This window comes from Lacerta agilis, chromosome 14, assembly GCF_009819535.1.
Source record: "Lacerta agilis isolate rLacAgi1 chromosome 14, rLacAgi1.pri, whole genome shotgun sequence".
NCBI classification, from domain to species: domain Eukaryota; kingdom Metazoa; phylum Chordata; class Lepidosauria; order Squamata; family Lacertidae; genus Lacerta; species Lacerta agilis.
This window is the reverse complement of record NC_046325.1, coordinates 49486884-49505702: the sequence shown is the minus strand read 5'-3', so window position 1 is coordinate 49505702 and position 18819 is coordinate 49486884. Positions and strand designations below refer to the sequence as shown.

The window sequence follows — 18819 nt, the reverse complement described above, 5'->3', positions numbered from 1 at the left end:
TTTTTGTTTTTGTGTGTTACTGTAATATGGAAAGAAAAAGAAATAATAAAGATGGTCTTTCCTTCCAAAAATGCTTGGTAACTTTAGTTTATTGTCAGTGTTTCCTGGCTTACCTCGGTATTTTAACAAATATTGAGTTCTTGGTCAAATGTACTTTTATTGAAATCTAATTAAACTATTTAAAAGGCAAATGCTTAATCAACTTAAAATATTTAGTTGACTAGCAGTGCTTGTGGAACTCATTGAAGTAACCCAAAGAGCCTACCTTCCTCAAAAGGCAATCATAGCAATAAAGCAATCTCATTTATAAACCTTACTGTCCCCAATCAAACTGGATAATGTGTGCTAATTTGCCCCAGTTGCGCTGGACTACTTTTCTAAAACAGAGAGAAGAAACACAAAGACACATTAGCACAAAACCTGAGTTGTCAGGATCCCGTCTCCAAGGAGGGTCAGGACTTCTGAATGGAAGACACAGCTTCCTTTGCTATGTCTTAACTTCTCTTTTCTGTCCCCCCCCCCCAATGCTTTTCTCTGTCTCTTTCCTGATTTGGCTGCTTAGGGACAGCCAGGTAATGGAGAAGAAATTGAAAGGGAAAATACAGGGAAAATGTAAATGAAAAGAAGTTATTATAACTGTTATAATGAAGTGCCTTTCATTTAAATATAAGAATGTAACGCTGAAATGAACTTGTGATCCTGAAATGCATTTTTAATGAGTTTCCTTTTTATTTTGCTGCTTCAGTGGCATATTTTAAAGACCCTTTGAAAAAAGCCACATTAAAAAACCCCACCAAATGCCACAACATGCAAAATTGGATATTGGTTTATTCCAAAACTGCTGATCAGGAAGAGTGGCTCTTCAACACAAAATGTTGCAGTCACTTTATTTAAATGAGTTTGAATTTGCATTGTGATGTGCCATTCTGATTTAGAAAAAAAAATTAGATTTTCAGATCAAATTGACCCAGCCAGTGAAGCGTTAAGGAACTGGCAGGTTTAGTCTGAAAGGCTCATGTTATATCAAACCTGCAGCCGGTGGAAGTCATAGAGCACCAGTTGGAAAACAACTTTCTCACTGAAATCTTCCTCCTGTAACAATGTAAGAGTTTTGTTCTCACATATTTTTCCCTCTCATTCTCCCTGTAGGCGAACGCCCCTTCCATTGTAATCAGTGCGGGGCATCCTTTACTCAAAAGGGCAACCTTCTCCGTCACATAAAGTTACACTCTGGGGAAAAGCCGTTCAAGTGCCACTTGTGTAACTATGCTTGTCGTCGTAGAGATGCTCTTACGGGCCACCTGAGGACCCATTCTGGTAGGTGTCCATGTTAGAAATTCTTGAAACAATGTACTTGCTGCATGCCCGGGCCAGAGGTCAAGGGATGCATCTGCAACTGGTTCAGGATAAAATATCTTTCACTTCACGTTTTCTCCACCCTTGTCTTGAAATCAAAGGCGTGCAGGCAGGCAGGCAGGCAGGCAGACAGACAGACAGACACCTGTGCTTGTCAGTTTGCCTCCCATGTGTGCTTGCACAGCTTGACCCATTAAGTCAAATGCAGCCCACCACCATGTAAGCTGGACTACCTGAGGGTCCTTCCATGGTTGCCACCTCCTTGGGATTTTAAGAACAGGGAAACTGCCGAGTCCTTGGCAGGCCATAATACACAGCTGGTGGGCTGTGTTCTATTTGGTGGATCACAAGTTGCACAGTCCTGATTTAGGGCCAACAGTTCATCGGAATGATGCATAAGAGTGAAGCAATTCAAGCACCGGTCAATGCACTCACAATGTAAGCAAGGTAAAGGTAAAGGGACCCCTGACCATTAGGTCCAGTCGCAGACAATTCTGAGGTTGCGGCACTCATCTCGCTTTATTGGCTGAGGGAGCTGGCATTCAGCTTCCGGGTCATGTGGCTAGCATGACTAAGCTGCTTCTGGCGAACCAGAGCAGCGCACAGAAATGTCGTTTCCCTTCCTGCCGGAGCGGTACCTATTTATCTACTTGCACTTTGATGTGCTTTCAAACTGCTAGGTTGGCAGGAGCAGGGATCGAACAACGGAAGCTCACCCCGTTGCGGGGATTCGAACCACCGACCTTCTGATCGGCAAGCCCTAGGCTCTGTGGTTTAGACCACAACGCCACCCGCGTCCCTTTACAATGTAAGTAGCACAGGGCAAACAAAAATAAATAAATGCTGAGTTTCAAAGGCAGGTTTAAAAGAAGGAAAACTACCCTTCCTCATGTGTTGCATGAAGAACTTGACTGAATATAAGCACTGAAGTGAATTCTTCTACTCTTCCTGCTATGAACATGAGGCTGTCTAAATACACCTGCCCAAAGAATGTGTTAGGCTTGCCTGGTAACTCAAGACAAAAGTGAAGGACAACTGGAATCTGTGTTCAGAAATAGCAACAGTGTCCTACATCTTTACTACCCTACTTCATAGACAGTGGGTTTGAGTACTGGCATTTAAAACATTTCTGCGACAAAACTACACAAACCTCCCATTTCCAGTATATGAAAAGCAAAACGACTGCTTCCAAACAATTTACAGAATCAGCTGGGTGCAACAGAACAACAAAAATGCATTTAGATTTGTATTAAACTCAGACTTTGAATCAGGATTTGAACAAGTTCTAATTTGTCAGATTTAGGTCCCTCCTTCTTATTAGTGTTCCACCCTTACTGGAAAGAGAAGGTGGTAATTAAAGCTTGCAATCCTATCCCACTTATCTGGGACTCAGCCCCATTGAATTCAATAGTGCTTACTTCTGGGTAGAAATAGTTAGGATCCTTATGAGCTGATGTAGAATGGACCTATTTTTCCTTGTGACATTATGCACCTAGAGTACAAAAAGAGTTGCTTGTTGCTTGTTTCTGAGTAGGTCACTGATTCTAGATCTTTGAATCTGCTTAATGCAGTTATTTGACTCTGTTATTATCAGGATTATTTAAATTTGGCTTCTATAGTAAATTCTGTTTCCCCCCTGCAGTTGGCAAGCCCCACAAATGTGGATACTGTGGTCGCAGCTACAAACAGCGCAGCTCTTTGGAAGAACATAAAGAGCGTTGCCACAACTATTTGCAAACCATGAACCTCTCAGGCGGCCTCTACCCGGGTAAGAGTACTTAGCAGAAAGGCAAAATGAAGGCCTTTACTGTAATCTGTGCCACTGTCAGCTGACATTGCGAGCAGCACTAGCCCTACTTCATGAGCTCTCCAAGCAGTCTCTCCCGGGGCACAGATACGCTAAGGGTCACAAAGGGCGCAGCAGCGGCACAGAGACATGTGGCCGGATGCTTTTCAGTGTCGCAGAGAATGCTGGGATACAGTCTTTAGGTCCTTTGTCTATTGTGAGGTGGGGAAGTACTCTTCAGTTCCCATGGGTGGAGGGGAACAGGTGGAGAAGTCCCCTTTTGTCCTCCTCTCTGACTAGCCATTCAGGCCAAGGGATTCCTGGTCAGCTCCTCTGCCTTTTACCACCAGCTCCCCTGGATGTCCCTATACCATCTTTGCCTTCCTTTCTCTTGCTGTGATAGGCTTGTTTGCATATCCTAGTGGGGATGCAGGCATTCACCTTCCATGAGCCCACCAGCAGGGATGTCAGCAGGAATTCCTGAGCAACAGACACTGTACGACGTGGATTGGGGCCCCAGCAGTTGGTTGGCAAGAACCAGGGCCTGCTTCACTTCTCTGGGGGCCCTTGGGCACAGGGTATCCACACCACAGGTCTTACATGTAGAGGAAATACAGCTTTCACATATGTGATCCATATGAACAGACAAAGCACCATACTTCAGCATGAGTTAAATCTATTGGAAACCCCCATTAAAAAGTTTAGTTGATACAAGAAACCATCTTTGGTATGTGGTGCAGAATAAACACACCACACTTGTGAAGATGCAATGCTATTAACACAGAGTTTGGGGTGAAAGGTTGCCAAGGGGTCTTTCTGAGGATGGAGTGGTATTGTAAGGCAGTGTGACCTGACCCACCCCACAGACTTGCTTGTAAGGAAAAAATGAGTAGGGGGAGAACCTTGACCTTTTTGCAGGAAATCACAGAATCACAGGATTGAAGAGCTGGAAGGGATCCTGAGGGTCAACTAGTCCCCCTGCAATGCAGGAATTGCAACTAAAGCATCCATGACAGATGGCCATCCAACCTCTGCTTAAAAACCACCTTACCATCAGAAAGTTCTTCCTGATGTTTAGTTGGAATCTCCTCCCTTAGAATCATAGAATCTCAGAGTTGGAAGGGACCAAGGGTCATCCAGTCCAGCCCCCTGCAATGCAGGAATCTCAGCTAAAGCACCCATCAGATGACCATCCAACATCCGTGTGACAGCCCTTGAGATCTGAAGATGGCTATCATATCTCTTCTCAGTCTCCTCTTTCCCAGGCTGAACATTCCCAACTCCCTCAACCATTCCTCATCCGGCTTGAGTTCCAGACCCTGGATCATCTTTGTCGCCCTCTTCTGCACACCTTCCAGCTTGTCTGCTGTGCAGAACTCAGTGGAAACCACTGTGGCCCCATCATCTCCCTGCTTGCTTGGCTTACATTTCCTGCCTCTGCTAAATGATGGATTTCAGGGATAGGCATATAGATGTGTGAAGATGCACAAGATTCATTGTGAGTTTTGAGGAGGAATAGTTTAGGTTTCAGCCTTACATAATGATATTGTTCTGTTCCTACTCTTCCCCCCCCTCTCCCTGCTCTATTTACAGTCCTGCCACTGTTATTGGATGCCATTAGGTGTTTTGGGAAACAAAACAAAATATCACCGCCTGCTAAAAAAACAACCCTGTTTAGACCAGTCTCACCTTTCTCCGCATCTGGGCAGGCTTGTCTAAACAGGGTTGTTTTTAGCAGGTGTCAAAAAGAGTACCGTGAAAGACCTGCTTGATCTCAATAGGCAGGGAGTTCCAAAATGCAGGTCCTGCCACTCTGAATGATCAAGTTCTTACCAATGCAGAATGAGCATTATGTAGCACCTTTAGCTGATCAAACTGCTCAAGGGGGCGCACACAGAGTAAGGCCACCTCACAGGTAAAATGGTCCCAAGTTGTTAAATACTTTATATACTAATAGTAACATCTTGACCTTGGCCCTGTAGCAAATGGGCAACAAGTGCCGCTCTCTGAGCACAGGTGTTCTTTCTATGCTGACAAGGCCTCAGTCCTGTCAGCAATGGTGCTGCAGCCTTGCGCAGGATGTCCCTGCAAGGAGTGGAGATCCACAGCAGGACATGTGCTGCAAGGAGGAGGAGGGGTACAATTCTCTCCTTCACTCTCCATTCCCACTCTCCAGAGCCAGTGTGGTGTAGTGGTTAAGAGCGGCAGACTCGTAATCTGGTGAACCGGGTTCGCTTCCCTGCTCCTCCACATGCAGCTGCTGGGTGACCTTGGGCTAGTCACACTTCTCTCTGAAGTCTCTCAGCCCCACTCACCTCACAGAGTGTTTGTTGTGGGGGAGGAAGGGAAAGGAGAATGTGAGCCGCTTTGAGACTCCTTCGGGTAGTGATAAAGCGGGATATCTAATCCAAACTCTTCTTCTTCCCATACTTCTTGCAAAGCTTGTAAAAATCATTTTCTTTAAAAAAAATGTACTCTGTTTAGACTTATTTATTAATATAAAATAAGCAACATTGGCAATAATTATTTTAATTATTTGTGCATTATGAAACCTCAGCTCTGAGGGAGAGGCTGGATTGCAATGGTCTCTGTCCTCCTCCATGGGGAAAGTTGTCTCCATTGTTCCCCCTTCTGTATGAGAAATGAAAAACATGATATTAATATATGATGAATAGATTGTGAGAGATGAGATTAAAGAAAGCTTGTGTGCTCTGTAATATATGAGACTGTGACTCAGAAGCTCAGAGAACCCTTGTTTCCTTTAAAATGTATTTGCTTACGTATTTATAAAGCTAACGGTACTGCAAGCACTACAACCTTAAATGCTCCCATACACATAGGAAGTCCTGTAATGGAGATACAGGGAGACACGATAAGAAACAGAGCAATTAATGTTAATGGCTACCATCACTGCCTCAACAAAACAGAATTCAGTGGCATACACATTTGAGAAGGATAACTCCAAAACAAAATAATTGTCAGAAACCAGAGTCAGGTGTAGGTCAGCAATAAAAAACACTGGGGTCCATGAAGTTAATTATTCAAAGAAACTTAAACAGAGCATGCCTAGTGATCAAAGCAACCCTTCCCAGTAGGTCTTGCTCCAATGAAGGCCCTTCGCTAAGACTCCTCCTCTGGGTCTCCCAGCAGCCTAAGGCTCTGGCGACTTGTCTCTCTTTGCTCCACCCTCTTCATTTCTCTACATATTCTGGGAGACCAAGGGGAGGGGAGGGGAGCTGGTCACAGCAGGAGGGGGAGACACCCTGGATTCTTCAGCAGCCTGCCTTCTCTTGGCCCCTTAACCCCCTTCTGCTTCTGCCCCTGATTCTGGACTCCTCTCTGCCCCAGACTCTGCCCACTCACTAAGCTCTGTTTCCTCTTCAGCTTCCAACACCTCCTCCTCCCAGTCTGCTCCCTCTGACCTCTCATTGTTGTCATATCACAACCACCAACTGCAGGTGGTGAAAACGACAGCCTTGCTTGACTAATCTCTGGGTTCACAGAGTAGCTTAAAATAAAGTATCTTTCTTACTAATGAACTTTTGCTGATGGAAGAGGATGAGCCTTAAATTTCAGGAAACTTTTATAAGTGTGCCATACAAGCTAAAGTCAAACACGAGGCCTCACTCCAAGTCAGCTTGTAAAACCCACTGAAAGCTAGTTTCAGTTTTAAAAGAAAACATATCAGGAAGTTAATCTTCACTTGAATCTATCCTGACAAAAATCTCCACTCCCAGGGGGCTAAACAAACTCAAATCCATCCCCCTTTAACATTCTTACTCTTTGGAATTGGTTGAGCCAGGAGTTCAGCTGCACTTCATTACAGAATCATGGAATTGGAAGGTAGTCCAAAGGTCCTCTAGTCCAGCCTCAACCATCCAACCTCACCTTAAAAGCCTCCAGCGAAGGAGAGCATGCCACCTCCTGAGGGAGTCCATCCCAACAGCTCTTACTGGCAGAAAGCTCTTCCTGATGTCTAGTCAGAATCTCCTTCCTTGTCATTTGAAGCCATTGACTCAGGTTGTCCCCTCTGGAGCAGCAGAAGACTACCAGGCACCATCTTGCATGTGACAGCCCTTTGGATATTTGAGGGTGGTCATAATATCACCTCCCTCAGTCTTTGCTTCTCCAGACCAAACTCTCCAGCAACAGGGTGAGCAAGTCAGGGCAGGCCTCCCCCCCCCCCCCACTCCTTTGTGACCTAACAGATCCCAACTTCCAAAGTTAACTAACTAAACAAACAAACAAAAACAGACATGACAGTAGTAATCCAGCAGGGGAGTGGGGGCCATCCAGTCTATTTCACAGAACGGCACATATGTGATTGCCTACTCTGCTGAAATCATGGCTTGCTGGGTAGAAGGAGCTCCCAGCCCTCAGGGAATGATTTCGATCCCATTAGTCCATGGTAGCTGGCCAAGGAAAAGCTGAGAGGCAGATGTGGCAGCTGGATCCCATTCTGAGGGTGAGAGATGGAAGGGACCCCAAGGCTCATCTAGTCCAACCCCCTCTCAGCTAAAACATCCATGACAGTTGCTTTAATCTCAGATTAAGCATCCAAGAGCAGTTATCCTCTCACACCGGGGATGCTCCACGGAATGAGGGGCTCCTGGTAGGAGAGGATTCATAGGGATGGGCAAACTGCCCATTTTGGTTTCTCATTTTTCCTATCTTCAGTTCAGCTCTCCATAGTTCCACATCAGTTTGCAATTATTGTTTCTTGAAATTTCTCACATCAGAATTTTTAAAATGTAGTTTCCCCTACTATTTCCCCTAATACATTTTTTTAAAAAATGTTTTCACCAATATGTTTATTTTATGTGTAACTTCCCTAGCATTTTTGTACACCTATGCTGGAGAACAACATTGTAAAATTATTAGAAGTGCAAATTCTGTAGGATGGCTGTGTTTTGGTTTGTGTATTGATTTGAAAAATGCAGATCAGGTAGGTTTGTCTTTCTTGAGAGCTGAATTGAATTTCCAACCCAAACCTAGTAGTTTGATCATTAGGGGTTTGTGGAGATTTCCCGCCTAGTCCAAAGGTTTCAGGTGTCACGTGGAGAGCCTGATGAGACTGTGCTAGGGAGTAGTTAAGCTGCCTCTTGATGTCAGTGTGATGTGAAGGAAATGTATTCATCCAGTCCTGAAAGCATAATGTGGTTTGTTATTAGGTAAGCGTTTGGCATCCAGGACCTTCAGGGTCGCCTTCTCTGAAATATAACTGGTTCCATGCACAGAACATGGATCCGGTGGTAGTGTCAGAAGGAAGGCTTTGGATTTGTTAGGCACTGAGGAACATCTGGGGACAAGCCAGGCCTGTACAAGAATTATGGGCTCCACTTGAAGGGGGGGGGATTGCAGAGAAGGTAGTCAAGGAATTGTTTGCATCTGTCTTCACCGTAGAAGATGCAGGGCGGACCCCTGTGCCTGAATTAACTTCCTTGTGAAGAAGTCCCGAGGAAGAGACAAACAGTGGAGGGAAACAAAGTTCTCTGCCTTATTGACAAGTTTAAGCCTAGCAAATCAGAGACTGGTGCAAGAGTTCTGAAAGGACTCAAATGTCAAATTGCTCATCTAACAAAAGTATATCACTTGTCCTTAAGATCAGCCTATCTGAGGAGTGGGAAATGGGCAGTGTAGCACCAGTTTAAAAAAGAAGATCCGGGAAACTACAGGTCAGCTAGTTTAGCATCTGCTCTGGGAAGACTAGTTGTTTCTTTAGCATTGCTAAAGATACAACTGCCAAACATATAGAAGAGCAGACCTTGCTGAAACAGAACCAGCATGGCTTCTGCAAGTGTAAATTCTTGCCTTTGGGGGCGTTTTGGGAGTGAGAGTCCACAAGAATATAGATAGAGATGATTCAGTTTGCATTGTGTGCTTTAGGCAGAGCTTTCCAAAGTTATCATGTTGGTGACACACTTTTTAGACATGCATCATTTCACAACACAGTAATTCAATTTTACTAGCAAACCGGAGGTCAAAGTAACCCCTTAGAAGAGTGTTTGCGTGACACACCTGCTCACTGCACACTGTTTTTCTAACACACAGTTTGGAAAGCTCTGACTTAAGAGTTAGTGGCAATTGTTAGAAAGGTTAATTCCATGTTAGGAATCACTAGGAAAACAGACTGAAAATAAAACTGCCCATATCATAATGCCATTATACAAATCTATGGTGAAAAACTGTTATTGGTTTTGGAATTTTAAAATGGTTTCGCAGTGCTAAAACAATTCATTCAGACTACGCCGTCTGCTTTGATAAACAAGCATTGGATATCCCAAATTGCTTCCTTTTGTTGCACCTTCTCCACCTGTGCCTGCCTGTAGACGGTGTCTCAGCAAACTTTCCATGGCTATGTGTTTAGGATATCTTTTTTCTTTTACTTTTTGCAGTCATGAAAGAGGAAACCAGCCAGAGCGAAATGGCTGAAGATCTGTGCAAGATGGGATCAGAGCGATCCCTTATGTTGGACAGACTAGCAAGTAACGTCGCCAAACGTAAGAGTTCTATGCCTCAGAAATTTGTTGGTAAGAGTTAAATGTTTGCTGCCTCCTTTACATGGTTGGATTTTTCAATTTTGTTTTTCTTTATTGCAACAGGGAGAGCAAAGTAATTAACTAAGAGATTCAGTTCCAAGCTACTCCTAGCGCCAGTCGGTAATTTGTGAAAATTTTGGATCAGTCACTTAAGTAGCACTTGCAATCTGGGAAATATTTGCAGTGATTTGTCACAACATGATAAAGCACATATAGGATATATAGCTGAAAAGACAGAAGCAATGCCTCCTACCACATCTTTATTTTTTTAAGCCCATTTTTGTCTTTTGAAAGCTTCCAGTGGCTTACCTGGGGCTTCCAGTGGTCTCTTGTCCAGGAAGTGATCAGGGCTACACATGTTTAGTTTCAACAACCTTACAGAATCATGTGCATAGTGCGCTTCCCTATCAGAGATTTCCCCCATTTCTGCTTCTCCTTCTCTAGGGGACTTTACTGGTCTAGTGCTTCTCCTACATTATCACAGACACGTTCTCTGGTGTGTTTGTGTTTGTGTGTATGTGTACACACACAGAGAGAGAGAGAGAGAGAGAGAGAGAGACAGACAGACAGACAGACAGACAGACAGACAGACAGACATACCTGTACATATTAAGTTCACTAACGCAATTGTGTTTACTTTCATAACATCTATTGGGAACAGACTAATAATAATAACAATAATAATAATAATAATTTTTTATTTGTAACCCGCCCATCTGGCTGGGTTTCCCCAGCCACTCTGGGCGGCTTCCATCAAATATTAAAATAGATTTAAAATATCACGGATTAAAAGCTTCCCTACACAGGGCTGCCTTCAGATATTTTCTGAATGTCAGGCAGTTGTTTATTTCCTTGACCTGTGATGGGAGGGCGTTCCACAGGGTGGGCGCCACTACCGAGAAGGCCCTCTGCCTGGTTCCCTGAAGTTTTGCTTCTCGCAGTGAGGGAACCGACAGAAGGCCCTCAGCACTGGATCTCAGTGTCCGGGCTGAATGATGGGGGTGGAGACGCTCCTTCAGGTATGCCATGTCCTCTATGAAGAAGGCGGGTTATTGCATGTGGTGCACAAGAGAAGTGGGATAAATCATCTTATCCTGCCTAGTTTTTCACTAAAATTATTATGATTGTTTATATCCCACTTCCCATCAGTGCATTCAGAGTAACTTAAGAAAGCATGAAACACAATACAACAATACATAAAATTCCATCAATACAAATTGAAGCATTCAAAATAAATCCAGATGCACAGCACAAATCATAAAACCACACAAAAACCAGAGTTGTGCAGCATGATTTCCTACTCCAAGCACTTTCACATAAGGGAGAGTGAAGTGGCCAGATAAACCTCCCTATTTCACTTTTATTTCTTTACCAACTTTGTGGACTCCCCTTCATCACATCATAACGATCCCAGAGCTGTAAGATATAAAGATATAAAGCAAGAATTAAGAAACCAATCAATAAAATACAGCATCATAAGAAAATATAAAGCTTAGTAAGCAGCTATCACCAATTTGCTCCAAATGCCCATGAAAATAAAAATGAGTATGCTTGGCAGTGGCAACCCACCTGAGTTCCCAGCACCTGTGCCTCTAGGGCAGTGTTTCTCAACCTTGGGTCCCCAGCTGTTGTTGGACTACAACTCCCATCATCCCTAGCTATCAGGAGCAGAGGTGGGGGGTGATGGGAGTTGTAGTCCAATAACAGCTGGGGACCCAAGGATGAGAAACACTGCTCTAGGGGAAGGGAGTTCCACAGGAGCCACAACAGAGGAGGGCTGGCTCTTGAGCCCACCTGAGACATGGCGTTCCAGGTGTGGGGCATCACTGCTAAAACAGCTCTAGCCTTTGCTGCTGCCCTGTGGGCTTCTGCAGTTGTGCTTCTCTTGCAGAGCCTCCTGGGTGATCTTAAATAATGTCCTAATAGACTTTCCTAATGGCAGATGCAGAAATGTCCCTGACATATTTTCCCCATAATTGATTGGCAGGGAAGAGGGAGGCTCCGTAGTCAAAGTACACCTCTGTCCCATGAACGAACTAAGGAGATTTGACGAGAACATTTTTTGTTAAGGTGGTGTCTCCCGCTTTGGGATGAGGGCAGACTCTCACTTCCTTACCCTCGTGATAAGAAGAGCTGCCAGATAGGAGGATTAGAAGAGCAGCATTTCCTGTCAGTTATTCAGAGTGTGGTGAAAGAAGATACCATAATGACAGTACAAATTTAGAGAGGCGCAGGCAGGCTCAGCTTCAGAAGGTAGGGCTCATGTCAGCGTAGAACCAAGGTAGCCCTAATCTCTCCCCCCCCCTTTCCTCCATGCCATTGTCTCAGGATAAATGACCTCTCCCTCTTCTCCTCCCCCCACCCCACCCCTGCTGTGCCATTTGTGCCATAGAGGTAGTAGATATACAGACACATCCAGGTCTGGAAGCTCCTTCTAAGGAAAAGCAGTTTGGGGAGAGCGGGGCTTTCAGCAGTGGAAGAGGAAGGGCATTCAGACCCTCACACCCTGGCCATCACTTCTCTTCTCCCTCCAGCTGGCTTTCCTTACCAGATGTGTTTGCCTCCACAAATGGGCATCTGGATCCTCTCTGAGAGGAAGTGGGGAGTTGCAGCAGAAAAGTGGTGGTGGAGAGAACGTTCCCTGCACGCGTCTTGCACAATGGAAGCCGCCCTTTCCCAAAGGAGTTTGCATGCAACTTGCAGCTTGGCCCTAATATTGAGACCCTGCTACCTGCCCCCCCCCCCCGGCCCTTCTGATCCTGTATTGTGTGGGCAAGAGAGATCTCAGGCTGGGTGCAGGACAATTACAGGGGTCTCCTTTCCTTTTCTGCTCCAATCCTGCCCAGTCATGGCTTCATCCTGTCCCAGCAAAGACTGGGCAGCCTGCTAATTTCTATTGGGAGGAGAACTTCACCTGCACTTCTCTGTGCAGAATCATCAGCAGGCTGTGTTTACAAAGGGACAGCTGCTGCCTGAGGGGGTCTTGCCAAGCCCAGCTGACGACCCACGAAGCTCACCCTTCCTGATAGGAAACACTAACAAGTAAAAGGAATTCCAAAAACAGAAGGAAGATTTGATGTAGAATTACTAAGATCCTTTTGAAATGTGTATCTGTGCTGATCAGGAATGTAAAGAGGCAGCAATTTCCATCCCTTCCTGGGTTCATCATGGGTCCCTCACAATCAGGGCTGTTTCTATTCTGCTACGGTTCAACTTCCACTAAAACTTACATTATTTGCCTCACTATCTGCTATGGCTGAAACATATGTAATTAATGACCTAATTAATTGCAGTGTAATGGAAACATCAAAAACAATGCAGAAAGTAATGCAATGTAATGTAATGTAAATGCAGAAATAAATAAATAATGTGCGGCATAAAACAACAATAGTGATTTATCACTCATATTTGATTGCATGATTTCTGTTCATGACCTCCAACAAACAGGCAGATTGCAGGAATTTCCAGTCATGCTTCCATTTTTGATGGATGTCTCCAGCATCCTTAGTAAGCAAAATGATTTGCAAGCCTGAAATGAAATATTATCATTCTTTTTTAAGGAAAAAAACCAAATTTTTAAATCTAGATTTTGAGACCAGACACTGGAGTCCATCTCATGTATCAGTTTCTGCAGTTAATTTCAAATTCCAGTCTAAAGAACTGGCTTTAGCTCATAAAGTTGTTATTGAATATCTGATGTAGGGGGATTTAAAAAAATGCTACTTAAATGATAAAAATGGCGCCTTAGTTCATTTAAGGCAACAGTTTCATGCCATTAGATCTAGGAATAATCAATATAGCATTTATCTTTAAATATCTAGACTACTTTTTTGACCAACAGTGATCTTCAAACAATGGTTTCCTATCATCAAACAGGATAAATACAGTTAAAAGCATATGGCAATTACATTGTTGAAGTGCATACCACAGACCAATTTTCATTACAAAATATTTGCATCTCTGCATATTTTCTCATAATAGCAAAAAGATAGCAGCAGGGCCCGAGAGCTGTGATATCCCCACAGCTTCTGGTATTGATTTGTCTTGTGTTCTGCAATGCCACTCTCAGGTCTGATTGAGTAATGGAGATGTTTCAAAGGCATTTCAATCCCAAACCTAATTTATGACTATTTTGGATTGCAGGTGAAAAATGTGCATCTGATGTTCCTTATGATGCAACCACCAATTTTGAGAAGGAGAATGATATGATGCAGACCCATGTCATAGACCAGGCTATTAACAATGCCATCAGCTACCTGGGGGCAGAGTCCTTGCGCCCCCTGGTGCAGACCCCCCCAGGAGGCTCTGAAGTAGTGCCTGTCATCAGCCCCATGTACCAGCTTCACAAGTCCCTTGGGGAGACCAACCTGGCTCGATCCAATCATGCCGCTCAGGACAGCGCAGTGGAAAACTTGCTACTACTTTCTAAAGCCAAATCCATTTCTTCAGAAAGGGACCCTTCGCCCATCAATAGTCAAGACTCCACTGATACAGAAAGCAATAATGAAGAACGCAGCGGCTTAATTTACCTAACAAACCACATAGCACCCCATGCACGGAACGGTCTCTCGATAAAGGAAGAACACCGGCCATATGACCTCCTAAGGGCAAACAGTGACAGCTCCCAAGATGCCTTCAAAGTAATAAATGGCAATGGAGAGCAAGTGAAAGTTTACAGATGTGAACATTGTCGGGTCCTGTTCTTGGATCATGTAATGTACACCATCCATATGGGCTGCCATGGGTTCCGCGATCCTTTCGAGTGTAACATGTGTGGCTACCACAGCCAGGACAGGTACGAGTTCTCCTCCCACATCACCCGAGGAGAACACCGCTACCACATGAGTTAAAACTACTTGTATAGAAAATGTCTGGAGCGCCACGAAAAGCAGCCAGGTCAGGTCTCTGGAAACAGACTCTTCTCATAGCATGCATGCACAATTCAGTTTTCTACTATTAATATTGGTGTTTTTATTGCAAATATAAGTCACCCAAGTATAGTAAAGTAGGAGTTTTTGTAGTTAGGTAGAAGAAACCCATTCTTGCTAGCAAACCCACACACACACCCCCGCTCTTTTCTTTCATCCAAGGCCTTTATTTGGGTATGAGTGTGCACAGTTTTGGTTGGAAACTAGAAAAACAAAATTGATGTTATCCTTTTCCGTGGTGACACTCTGAAAATACACTTCTTACACCATACATAAGTTATGATTTCCTATAATGATTTGGTACATTCACTAACCAACAGCAATAATCCACATTTAGAGTAGGTTTAAAAAGCTCTTAAGTTTTCTGGGTGGTCTCAGCCATATTGAATCACCTCTTGAGTAGGATTAGTTTGAGTCATGATCTCCAAAAGCTGAACAGCACAGGTGTCAATCATTGCAGATTACTCGGAATGTGCTTAGTTTTGGAACAGAGCATGTCCAGAAGAATCAAGGCAGCAGCATTGCCTGGAAGGGAACATGGCTGCTGCTGCTGTGCTTGTTTAAGAGTCCCATTTTGTGGGCTATTCTAAACAGTCTCAGAAAAAAATCTGAGTTGCAGCCTTTGCTTCATTTAACCAATGGGGAAATGGACTGCTCTGGTCAAACCCAGACTATGCAAATGAAAAATTCGTGGGATTGTGAGTAAGATCCAGTAAAAGTTCAATCCAGTTCTTATCCAGATCCAAATAAAGTCAGTTGGAAACTCAGTCTAAAGAAGTACTGAGGGGAAGGCCCTTTGTGTAGGCTCACAGGATTGTATGTAGGACCCTGTCCTCTATCACAAACTACTTGGTGAGGTTATAAAGCAATTTCTAATGCTGTGGATGTGAATGAGGGGGGCAGGGAGAGCAGTTTCCCTATTTTTAAGGCAGAGGGGGGAATTGCCACACCTGTGCAATCTACTGTGGATCTAGAAAGGGATCATTGGGCTGGGGCCATTTTGCAGGAGTCAGTCTTTGAAGTGCAACTTCCACGTGACAAATACTGCTGTTGTCTGGTTTAGGCCTAGAAATGATGGAGTAAATAAGGTGGTAAATTAAAGACCAAAGTTGTATATGTAAAAACAGCCGTGCAAGGCTGTTTCAAACACATTAAATGTCTTTGTGTAACACACACTTTCCAACTGGGATTGCACAGTTTCTGCTGGTGGATTTAGCACATAATTAATTAACTTCTTGTCTGCCTTGGCAAGACACTTTTAAATCATAAGCTGAATCTTCTTTTTAATGAAGCTTCTATTAAAAATGAAAGTGCATGGGGTTTGCTTTTGGTCTTATTAATTATGGCGGGGGTAGTGTTTTAAATCCCACGGTTAAACTGCATCTGCAAAACCCACACTTTGCCTATTTTACACTGGAAAGTGTGTCTTTTTTCATTTCCTGTGTCTTTCAGCCCTGCCCCACGCTTGATGAAGGGGTCTTGCACACATGACACAGCAACAAACCCAGATTTGCTGGTCAAGAGGGAGCTGTTTTACACACACATGGCATTTTAACATGCAACCTTTCTTTAAGAATGCACTGAAAAAAGGTAATGTGTGAAGAAACCTCAGATGGGATGCTGCACAACCGCACAAAGCCATCACTGTCCCACCCCATTCCTTCACTCCCAGCTGTGACTAGAAACCTATGTTAGAGCAGCGCTCAGTGTCACCTTTATAGCTGAGGAGAGTAAGACCTTTATAGTTGCAATTTCTGGCCTGTCAAAATGGTTGGGTCACTTGCAAAAGATTATCAGTCTTATTCAGCCATTTTTCATCAGCACAGGCAGTCTTGTGCGCTGTACACACAGCTCTCCCCTATCTGCAAGGATTACTCCATTCATTTCAATGGAGGAAACAGATCCATGCCCACATTCCTTTGGCTGTGCAGCTGAGCTCCTGCCACTGAAGGAACACAAGTTCGGTGTGGTGCAATGCTCTACATTTGAGAATCTATGCTGCTTCATGCCATTTTTAACATTCATGCATACCAAGAAAGTTCTGTGTTCATATGTATCATAGCTGTACTTAAACAGATATTAATTAATAAGTTATCAGTGTCGGCATGTTTCTGGTTCTAGATTTTTCTATTTATGTTGCAACCAATGCTCCCCCCCCGGGGGGTACTCAAGGGTACGCAGTACCGACATCAGGTTTTTTTTGGGGGGGGGGGTTGTTAAAAAGTGTGGCACTTACTGTAGCAACTTCATGGTGAGTAGTGGCACCTATTTTTCTAGGGGAAAAAACACTGGTTGCAACTAAGTACATAGGTACTGAAAGCAAATACAGTTTAGTGAGTTAGCATATTAGTAGGCTACACTTTATCTGAATGCGTGACCTGCTGCCTGAACGGTCACTTCTGCCTCCCCCAGCATCACACACACACCAAACTCATAATGGTCGTTGTTTTGTTTGAAAATAAAAAATGTCCTGGTGATTTTTTTTTTTTTTTTAAATGTATGGTTTTGAAAAACTGGGCTCTGAGAACTGATTTTATTCTATTATTTCATACTCTCAGAAAAGTGGGCGGCTTAGTTCACATTGATGTTTGTTATAATGGATTGCCTCACATCTGTAAATAGCAGATCAAAAAATGCTTTTCAGAAATCACACATGTCCCTACTTTGGCGTTGCCTGTTTGTATTTGTACTTAACACATTTTTTGTTGTGGTTTTATACTGTAATTCCAGTTATCTTTTCGGAGCAATGTATTTAAAACAAAATGAAGCAAATTTCATAAGACAAAAATCTGAATGTTAGTAAAGTTTTGTCTGAAGACACAGACATTTCCTTTTGTAAACACGGGGTACTTGGAATATTTCTTCTAGGAAAGAGAAAGTGTGGCCTGTTGGGGCTGCGGTTGGACTGCTTACATTTACAGCATGCTCAGCCTCTGGCCTGATCCACCCTGGCTGCTCTCAGTGCCCATTGCAACCTTCATTCTTGCAACTTCAACCCACTGGAGGACACCTTGATGGAAGGAAGAAACCTACAATGGCCACCTCCCTTTGTCAGGGAACTGGAACTGACATTTAGAGGCAATTAAGAGAGACTATTCAAAGGCCAGCAACCGCCAGCAATTTTGCTGCTGGGTTCAACAAGAAGCAAACCACACTTTCACATTGGCTTCTAGCTATTAATATTTTTAAAGTCCTCATGGAAGCTCATAATCCAAACTCTTCTTATAAGGGTTTTTAGTGTGAATTTTGCCTAATATGCACGTTTTTGCAAAAACAAAATGCATTTTATTTTCACTAATATATGCATTTTCATGCATACTTCACTCTAGTACAGGTGTGAATTTTGCAGGCTGGCTGTGTTTGGGTTCGCATATGGTTTCAGAAAGTGCACATTAGGTAGGTTTGCCTTTAAATACAAACTGTCTCAGATTTCTCTGCCATCCCTATGTGTGACTACCACTTCAGCTGGAAGCAGGGATGGCACATGGGGAAAAGCTCTTGCTTATGGAAAGCTAGCGTATCTTTTTCTTTTATGCGCTAGATTTCTATGTGTAGCATTTTGTTTTGTTCAGATGTGACCAGTATGTGCAGCCTGAAGTGGCACAGTCTAGCAAGGCTCCACTATATGATTTTGACACATCCCTTTGGGAAGCATAAAGTCAACTGACTGCTGGGGTCAATACAGCTTCAGGGTAGCAGGATTTTATGATCGGTGCTCTTGGAGCACAATCCTGTCTCTAAAGGGATTGGTTAACTGATCAGAGATGTGTCATAAACTTTTAAGTATTTGATCTGTAAGGTGAGCCTCTGCAGAGGATTTCACACATTTGGCCATGGGACTGAGTGTACGTGTAAAGCGTCTTGCACAAGAGACAGTATTCTTTGGCCACCGCCATTGCTCAAACTCCCTGCACATCTGATTTTTTAATCACAGCTGTGGTCTATAGAAAGCTACTAACTACAGAGGTTACATAATGCTACACAGCAACTCTGGAGACAAACCCCATAACTTTAGCAAGATGCATAAAATTATGATTTTCAAAGAGTAGTAACTAAATAAAGCTACTGTGAATGTAAACACTGCTTAATTTTTGCACATTGCCTCACTATCAGCCGTGCAGTCAGACTCAGAAGCTTGGCTCAGCATTTAAGAGGAACACTGCACATGCTCAGAATCTCGGCTCAAACAAAACAAGGAATGTAGGGAAAC

The 18819-nt window shown here is 43.6% G+C and overlaps 1 protein-coding gene across 9 annotated transcripts in view; it reads left to right on the top strand.

Moving 5' to 3' along the window:
• Nucleotides 1–14728, top strand: part of IKZF1 (IKAROS family zinc finger 1) — a 72916-nt gene extending 58188 nt beyond the window's left edge. For 7 of the 9 annotated variants that reach the window (XM_033170476.1, XM_033170477.1, XM_033170475.1 and 4 more), the window contains 4 exons: nt 1150–1317; nt 2999–3124; nt 9538–9672; nt 13825–14728. In XM_033170476.1, coding sequence (XP_033026367.1) covers nt 1150–1317; nt 2999–3124; nt 9538–9672; nt 13825–14531 — 1136 coding nt within the window. In that variant the 3' untranslated portion in view covers nt 14532–14728. The remainder of the gene's footprint in view (nt 1–1149; nt 1318–2998; nt 3125–9537; nt 9673–13824) is intronic. The other 2 variants (XM_033170478.1, XM_033170484.1) reach the window with 1 other exon arrangement.
• Nucleotides 14729–18819: the final 4091 nt, after the last annotated feature.